Below are 9522 nucleotides of genomic sequence, written 5' to 3'. Positions count from 1 at the left end.
GATGTTTATCCACTCACTCTCGTAATCGCTCTGTGGCCACGCCCTCTCTTCTGCATCTCCGCCAATCAGAAAGCACGTTTTCATGTCGTATCACGCTTGCTAACGGAAGTAGCAGTGGCACCACAGTTGACACAAACAACCTCAGTCTTTATAAACAAGGTAAATATATCGCTTCTTCGGCACGTTTCAGCACACGAAATGTGGTCGCACATTAATATTATACATTTGAGCATGATTGGTAAAGTATGCAACGCTGCGTGCTTATGTACGACATTAGTTTAACAACGACAAGGCCTAGCTGGTGCTGTATGATGTACTTCATACCGGGTGCTCAACACTGAGCACGAGCTGACATGTTTATTCTGTTCATAAGTATTACGCAACACAGAATGCGTTTAGACCTCATTTAACAAAGCATATCTGCGGTTAGATATTGTTTTCATGTGCTGAACCCTAGTGACTTTGTCGAGGAACACAATTCACACTTTTGTTCACTATGCTTGTGTTCAAAAGTGTTGCAGTTCTAACTTACATGCATTGTTTTCGTTATCGTTTGTTGTCTCCTAAATAATCTCATTGTGTCAAGTGCGTTTAAACGCATCTTTTCTTGGCTGTCTCAGAGCTGTAATCTCCTAGTGCGCTTGGCAGCCTTGTTTTAATCATCATGAAAGTGCATCATGCATAACTTCATCCTGATAATGTAGTTATTTTTACCGTGAGCCACCTGTCTTATTAAATCCCTGCATCAAAGTGTCGTCGAAAGCATATTGCTTTGGATCAACAGCCATTTAACAAGCCCGATGAAACAGGTTTATTGTACATGAGTTATTGAGGCTTGCTGGTACAGATTTAATAAGAACAGCTCTTTTAGTAAAGAAGTCTGAACACAGTCCTCTCTATTTATTGAAATGCAAACTTTCTTTAGCTTTAAATGTCTACCTCATCCTTTGAGATGGTGGGCTCTGGGTTGTTTAAACGCTCTTTCTGTCCTGTCAGATGGAGGTGGATCAGCTGCTGTCTCTCTCAGGTTCAGCTCTGGCTCAGGCTATCAGCTCTCTACTGGAAACCCCAGGCCTCTATGTTTTCTCAGACATACTAGAACTGCCCAACGTCCGTGAGGTGAGGAAAAATCTGTTTCAGTTAGACTTGATGACTGTATGAATTCTGTGTCAAACATAATTATTTTAAATGGCAGCGCTTGTGTGTCATCTTTAATGTCATGGTGATTAATCTTCTGTTCAAGCATTGAGCTATTTTGTTTTCTGTCTTGATGTGTTTTCCTATGCTGTCTAAAACCAAATCCATTTTTTCTTTGCATATCTCATTCAAATTAGATTTGTGTATCATGGTCTTGAAAACCACGGTCACCATGATTTTGCCAAGTAAGACAAGTTCCTGATCCTAGAACAACATTCCTGTCCGAAAAGTCCTAACCTGAGCCTTACTCCTAAACCCTGCCGATAACGTATTCTTTGAATCACATGGAATTGATATGTGAATAATACTGGTTGTAAGACTAAACTTGACATAAAGTGTGTAAACCTATCCCTCATTGGTTGATTGAAATGTTGATCCAGGAACATGTTGTACTTGGCAAAATCACGTTCACCTGAAAACTGCACCGGACATCTGATTATTTAAATCTGATCCATATCACATTTTTTATGGTTTGAAATCTGATTCACATTTAATCAGGTTGCAATTCCAAGTTTTTTCCCCCTTTCAGAATGTCTCACATATTTCATGTCAGTATGCTTTTATAAAGATATTAATATTACATTATATATTAAATATATATATATATATATATATATATATATATAACTGAATGCACTACCGTTTAAATATCTGGGGTTGGTTGGTATGATTTTTAAAACATTTTTGAAGTCTTTTATGCACACAGAAGCATTTAATCCATTTTTTTAAATTTTTTTTTTAATTTTTAACAGTAAAATCATTTAATCTTATAACAATTTAATATAACTATTGTCTATTTGAATATGTGACCCTGGACCACAAAAACAGTCATAAGGGTCAATTTTTTTGAAATTGAGATTTATGCATCACCCGAAAGTTAAATAAATAAGCTTTCCATTGATGTATGATATGTTAGGATGGGACAATATTTGGTCAAGATACAACTATTTGAAAATCTGGAATCTGAGGGTGCAAAAAATCAAAATATTGAGAAAATCGCCTTTAAAATTGTTCAAATGAAGTCCTTAGCAATGCATATCCACTCACAAAAATACATTTTTGATATATTTACAGTAGGAAATTTACAAAATATTTTCATGGAACATGATCTTTACTTAATATCCTAATGATTTTTGGCATAAAAGAAAAATCGATCATTTTGACCCATACAGTGTATTGTTGGCTATTGCTACAAATATACCTGTGCTACTTATTTTGTGTTTTGTGGTCCAGGGTAACATATATTATGAAATGTAATTTATTCCTCTGATCGAAGTTGTATTTTCAGCAGCATTACTTCAGTCTTCAGTGTCACATGATCCTTCAAACATCATTCTAATTTACTGCTTAAGAAACATTTCTTATTATTATCATCAATGTTGAAAACAGTTGTGCTGCTTTTTTTTTTTCATATTTTTCTGGAAACTATGATACATTTTTTCATAATTCTTTGGTGAATAGAATGCCAAATGTCACTGTTAATGTCAGTGACATGTTTAATGTCACTTTTAATCAATTTAAATGCTGAATAAAAATATTAATTTCTTTCAAACTTTAATACCCTGAACATTCTAATGGTAATTTATATATTTCTTATTTTATATATGTATCTGTATATTTCATATTGATGTTTGCTAAGAGTGCTGTAATAAAACAGTCAACAGATGTCATCATTATTGCATTACATGTCATACAAGCATCCCTGCCACATATTGCACTGAGATCCCAGAGTACTCATGTACTGCACCATCATTCCTACAGAGCTGAACTAAAGTGCTTATTTGCTAGTGCTAAACACAAAATACTTCAACACTTTGTCATATCAATCTTTGTCCGTACTTCACTTTCCCTCTCTCTAGCTGGAGACGGGTCCCCATGCTCCAGTGTACCAGCTTCTCAATCTTTTTGCGTATGGAACCTACTGCGACTATAAAGGTAACCATGACAACAAATGATCTGACCAGATATTGGCCCCCTGAGGCAGTGGGTTTATTCCCTGCTCTGACTCAGAATGAGACTGTATATGCTGCCCTTTGCCTTGCTAAATAAGTTAACTCCTGTGAGGGAGAAGCGGGAGTCTCTGGCCCATTTTCTGTTGCAGATTTTACTACGGCTTTAATGTAATCAGTTGTTTTCCTCCTGGCTGTGAGCTTGGTTATAATGTATGTTAATTTAATGTATGTCTGCTATTTAGAGAGGGCAGCCTCACTTCCTGAACTCACACCCGCCCAGAAGAACAAACTCCGTCACCTGTCAATCATCAGCCTGGCCTCCAATTTGAAGGTAGCGATTCATCCATTTATTACACAAACCAATCCATGATTTATCTCTTTTTAAAAAATTAATGTGCCCTTGTAATATTCAAAATAACTTCCCTCCCTGTTGCAACGACACCTCTTCTCTGGTGACGTGTTTAGTGATGTGAGGGCGGGACAACCTGTCAATCACATGAGATCACAGCAATAGCAAACCACAACCTTCCAACGACCCACCCACTTCCTTATGGACAATATCAAGTCCCACAAGTTGCACTTTATTTTACAGTACATGCACTTTTATGTACTTACAATGTACTTACCAAGAAAATAATGAGTAATATAAGGTACATGGGTTAAGATTCAGTTATTACTCAGTTATTGCAATTACTACAATAAGTATATAGTATGTACATGCGAAACAAGACTGTAAAATAAAGTGTTACTGTCCCACCATATTTTTTTTTTCTATTTTGAAAAGCATTTAACTTAAAGGGTTAGTTCACCCAGAAATGAAATTTCTGTCATTAATTACTCACCCTCATGTCGTTCCACACCCGTAAGACCTTTGTTAATCTTCGGAACACAAATTAAGATATTTTTGATGAAATCCGATGGCTCAGTGAGGCCTGCATTGACAGCAATGCCACCGAACTTCTCTAGACCCAGAAAGGTACTCAAAACATATTCAAAACAGTTCATGTGACTACAGAGGTTCAGCCTTAATATTATAAAGCGACGAGAGTACTTTTTGTGCGGCAAAAAAAACTAAATAATTTTTTTTTTTTAACAATATCTAGTTATGGGCGATTTCAAAACACAGCTTCAAATCTTTTGTTTCAATTCAGTGATTCGGATCGCGTGTCAAACTGCTGAAATCACGTGACTTTGGCACTCCAAATCACTGATTCGAAACATAAGATTCAAAGCAGTGTTTTGAAATCACCCATCACTAGATATTGTTAAAAAAAGTTTTTAGTTTTTTTGGCGCACAGAAAGTATTCTCGTCGCTTTATAATATTAAGGTTGAACCACTCTAGTCACATGAACTGATTTAAATATGTTTTTCGTACCTTTATGGATCTTGAGAAGTTTGGTGACCTCATTAAGCCATCAGATTTCATCAAAAATATCTTAATTTGTGTTCTGAAGAGGAACGAGGGTCTTACGGGTGTAGAGCGAAATGAGGGTGAGTAATAAATGACATTATTTTCATTTTTCTGTGAACTAAACCTTTAAATATGTCACAATAAGGAAGAAAAGACTTCCATTTCATGCTGACTTTAATGCTGTTTTTAATGAGCTCTGTTATGAATGGCACACAGATGTTAACAGTATGGGCTATTAGTGTTATTGACTTGAATGATTGCTGAAACCAGTCTTATCAAGCCTCTGTAATATAACTAGAACAAATTAAAAGTTTGAATTTACCCCACAGCATACTATTCACAGGAAACAAAGCAAACAAACCTCTTTGTGCTGTTCTTTCTCTCGACAGTGTCTACCGTATTCACTACTGCTCCAGCAGTTAGAGCTGAAGAATGTGCGTGAGTTGGAAGACCTGCTGATCGAGGCTGTTTACAGTGACATTATCCACGGGAAACTGGACCAGAGGAACCAGCAGGTCGAGGTAGATTGCAGCATAGGTCGAGACCTGGGCCCCAACGAATTACCCAACATTGCCAACACACTGCAGGAGTGGTAAGTGTTCATTTGTGTTTGTGTCAGTATGGTGCGATGGATGCTGTTGCTGGTGTAAAAAAGAAAATGCCTTGCGTGTTGGTGTTAAATATTCTGTCTGTCTGTTTTGCTCAGGTGTGCAGGTTGTGAAGCAGTTCTGTGTGGCATCGAGGAGCAGGTGTCAAGAGCCAATCAGTACAGAGAAAGCCAGCTCAAGGTCAAAGTTCAAGTGGAAACAGAGGTTTGTGTGTGAATCTTCACCCACCCTAAAGGCCCCTGATATACTTCAAACGAAGTTCTTTTTTGTTCTTTGTTTAGGGGTAAAATGAAGTTCAGAATACGCGAGCAGTGATATACTGTTATCGAACATCTGACAACGCCCACACTGCTGAGAGCAACGGTTAGATGAATATGTAAATATGTGCTGCACTGTGCTTTCCTCTCAGTAACGAAATAAAAACAGCATTTTTTTATAGAAAGCATAAGAAAAGCATCTGATCATAATAACATGGGTGTGTTAGCATGAGCTCTGCAAATTAGCACTCCAGTAAAGTCACCTCACGTTTATTTATATGGCATTTTATTCAATAGATTAAATAGCAGCTTTAGAGTATCAAACATGAATAACAGTGTCAGTACCTCATTTCATCAGAAGCACAACTTCATTTTGTACTATAAAGTGGCTATCCAGTGTGTTCACCTGCGGAGATCTTACCTCAACGATCTCAACAGATGAAATGAGTCAGAGAACAGTTCCACGTGAAAGACGGCGGAGCCTCAGCGTTCACCTCCTGTTACGTTATCGTCACGGACCAATGGTAGTACGAAGGTGTTTTGCAGCTGGAGCGAACTTTTCCTGAGAGTTCGCTTTGGCAAGCTGTTTCAAACTCCTAAAACGAACTACGTTTTGGCCTGATTTTGTTCGAAATGACGTCACATCAGTTCATTCTTCAATTTCGTTTGAAGTATATCGGGGCCTTAAGTGACATATACAGTAGTGGCCAAAAGTTATTTTGGGCCTAGGAAAATTCACATACTTTATTCAAAAAGTATTAAAAATTTGTTAAAGATTTTGTAATCATATTACATAGTTGTGCTTGGAGTCAGTTGTTTTATTTGTGATAAAACAATGAAACATGGGAAATTATGCAGACATAATTTTTTGGCCATGCTGTCATACAAAGTAAATAATGAACACATGCAAAAACTTTGGCGTAAAATAAAACGTGTAGCTGTAGTTTTCCTTTTTTTGCAAAATAATTTTGTCAGATAAATACCTTAACCAAGTTTAGTGTAATTTAAAATTATTTAAAAAAAAATATAAAATATATAGAATATTTTCCTCACATTTGATGGTTTAATTAAACTTGTAGGGTCATTAAAAACAAATATCCCCAGACATCACTTTTGGACTCTACTGTAAGATAATGTCTATGGTAAAGTAGAAATTTTTTTAAATAATCTTTTATTTACTTGCCAAGATCTTAGAAATGTATTCATGTTGGTTTCATAATTTTTAAAGGTGCCCTCGAATGAAAAATTGAATTTATTTTGGCATAGTTGAATAACAAGAGTTCAGTACATGGAAAAGACATACAGTGAGTTTCAAACCCCATTGCTTCCTCTTTCTTATGTAAATCTCATTTGTTTAAAAGACTTCCGGAAATCACGCAGATCTCAACATAACACCGACTGTTACGTAACAGTCGGGATCATTAATATGTACGCCCCCAATATTTGCATATATGCCAGCCCTTGTTCGAGCATTAGACAAGGAAAGGCTGTATTAATGTCTGGATCTGTGCACAGACTAGGTAAGCAAGCAAGAACAACATCAAAAAATGGCAGATGGAGCAATAATAACTGACATGATCCATGATAACATGATATTTTTAGTGATATTTGTAAATTGTCTTTCTAAATGTTTCGTTAGCATGTTGCTAATGTACTGTTAAATGTGGTTAAAGTTACCATCATTTCTACTGTATTCACGGAGAAAAGAGCCATCGCTATTTTCATTTTTAAACACTTGCAGTCTGTATAATTCATAAACACAACTTCATTCTTTATAAATCTCTCCAACAGTGTAGCATTAGCCGTTAGCCACAGAGCATAGCCTCAGACTCATAGAGAATCAAATGTAAACATCAAAATAAATACTTTACTCACATGATTCGATGTATGCACCCAGCATACATGACGAACATCTTGTAAAGATCCATTTGAGGGTTATATTAGCTGTGTGAACTATGGGGTATTTTGAGCTGAAACTTCACAGACACATTCAGGAGACACCTTAGACTTATATTACATCTTGTGAAAAAGCATTCTTGGGCACCTTTAAAATATCATTTCAAGTTTCAATTTAATGACCCTAGTTCTTAAAAGATAATGAAGCAGATTTGTACATAGCTTTTTTATTTAAATACTACATGTAATAAATTATATATACTTCATATAAATAATAAAACATTATGTCAAACTAATAACTACATTCTTTTTTCCTTTTTTTTGAGGCTTTTTTCTTCATTATGATTTCAGGATGGTTGCATCACCCAGACATTTTTTACTTTAAGCCCCCCCACCCCCCAAAAAATATCAAAATGAATGTCATATCAGGAATATAAAACATGTTCATCATAGAAGAGGTGTATTCAAGTCATTTGTGTGTATGATTTCCATTTTTAGTGTATTTTGAACAAATAAATAGATTTTAAAAAAGCATCACTTCCCTGTCACACATATGAAGACTGTTTTATGCATTTACCTGTTTGATAAGTAAAATTGTATAGTATGTGATCAGTTCATGATTGGACATTTATCCACAACATTGGATAAATATGCTAAATAACCATATTTATTGGTTACAGTATTAATAATGTAGCATACTAGAGTTTAAAGGTTTTACTGTGGCATAATGCTTACTGTATTACCATTTATATATAGGCAGTATAGGTATGCTGCGCAGTATTAAGCTAATATACCATGTATATTAGCTGCATACTAATTCTAACTCCAGGATTCAGTTACAATTTTTTTCCTCACCTTTTTAATTAGGTATCAAACCTACAGAAAACCCTCAAGGCAAGTTCTGCTTCCCCATCATCTGGCCCCGCCCCTGCTGGAGCAGCATCCAATCAGGATGCAGACCAACCAGCAGAGCCAAGAGACCCTGCCTCCTCTCAGGAACCACGGCAACCAGGAAAAAAGAGTTCAAAGGTCAAAGGGTAAGTTAATTGTATTTTAGGGTTTAGTGCTTCAGAATTCCCTCCAGTTCATCTTAGTTGTCTTCAACTCTATAAATAACTCTATAATGTACCATAACTAAGATAAAACATCACAGTGGTTTATATTAAAGAAGCCCTGTGCCGTTTTTTTGCTATTAAAACTATTGAGCTTACATAAATCACAACACTCAGGGAGTTTGTGTTTACTAATGGCATTTTTAAGCACATAGAATATGATTTATGAATGTTTTTACGTGCTGTTTCAGTGAGATCATGTACGATAAGAAATCACCCACAGGCTTATAGTCCTAATTAAGCCCAAATGAGTTTAAAATTGTCTCTGTCCTGGTTTGGAAATCTCATGTCAGGATGTGCTTTGGAAAGAGCGGGGGGCTTTTGATCACCACTGCTTTTTCTTTGTCACTGAAGAATGTCACTTAAGAAGAGGTATAATTTATTCAGGGCCGGTCTGACACAGATTAATCTGAGTCCAAGGCTTTAAAGGCGTCTCAGTGGAGACTCGTCATTAACATTTAAGGACTATTCCTTGTCCGTGTGCTGCTGCTAACTTTCTAATAATAATTATGTGATTATTAAAATGTTATTAGGAAAATGGAGTAAAGGAATGTCCTTGGTTCTATATAAGTTAAGATCAATCGCATTTGTGGCATAATGTCGATTGCCGAAAAAATTTACCTCTTTTAGGCATTCAAAATGGATGTAAATGGGGCCAGATAAATAATATTCAAATATGCACCATTTATAGCCACAAGGAAAGTCATGAAGTATCATTATAATGTCATATTCTCACTTGAATAATTCTTTCTTTTTGTATGTTTCAGGCTTCGTGGGAGCGGAAAGATTTGGTCAAAGTCTAATTGATCTCGATCTTCAGTCACCCGCTCACAGACAGGCATATTGTGGACTGCTTGCTTGGATAGACAAATAAACCAACCGATGGCCACTTCTCAGACACAAACCATCATTATAGTCTAACACAAATACAACTTTTACACAACGCTGGGTGCGTGTTCATGTGCGTGTGTGCTGTAAATGTCATTTCATTTGACTCATACTCCTTTTCCTTTGCGTGTTTGTTTTGTTCGGTATTAAATCTGGATGTAAATTGATGAAGCCAATGAATAAATGATATCCATCTGTCA

General features: G+C 36.1%; 1 protein-coding gene across 2 annotated transcripts; it reads left to right on the top strand.

Moving 5' to 3' along the window:
* cops7a (COP9 constitutive photomorphogenic homolog subunit 7A) lies at positions 1 to 9522 on the top strand. 2 transcript variants are annotated; one of them, XM_048152022.1, is made up of 8 exons: positions 1 to 159; positions 997 to 1119; positions 3057 to 3132; positions 3392 to 3480; positions 4951 to 5153; positions 5268 to 5373; positions 8190 to 8359; positions 9202 to 9522. In XM_048152022.1, exons 2-8 carry the CDS (start codon positions 997 to 999, stop codon positions 9239 to 9241), a joined length of 807 nt encoding a protein of 268 aa, XP_048007979.1. In that variant the 5' UTR covers positions 1 to 159; the 3' UTR covers positions 9242 to 9522. The 2 variants fall into 2 exon arrangements, with proteins under 2 accessions (XP_048007979.1, XP_048007978.1); XM_048152021.1 differs by lacking the exon at positions 1 to 159 and adding an exon at positions 209 to 809.

Source organism: Megalobrama amblycephala, linkage group LG13 (assembly GCF_018812025.1).
Source record: "Megalobrama amblycephala isolate DHTTF-2021 linkage group LG13, ASM1881202v1, whole genome shotgun sequence".
Classification (NCBI taxonomy): Eukaryota; Metazoa; Chordata; class Actinopteri; order Cypriniformes; family Xenocyprididae; genus Megalobrama; species Megalobrama amblycephala.
The sequence above is the reverse complement of the archived record's forward strand: the minus strand, read 5'-3'. Positions and strand labels throughout refer to the sequence as shown.

What these genes read in the sequence shown, in the direction of transcription:
- cops7a (XM_048152021.1), top strand. An exon ending in GCCTGGCCTCCAATTTGAAG is followed by an intron (nt 3,481 to 4,950) that starts GTAGCGATTCAT and finishes TTCTCTCGACAG; the next exon opens with TGTCTACCGTATTCACTACT. An exon ending in GCCAACACACTGCAGGAGTG is followed by an intron (nt 5,154 to 5,267) that starts GTAAGTGTTCAT and finishes TGTTTTGCTCAG; the next exon opens with GTGTGCAGGTTGTGAAGCAG.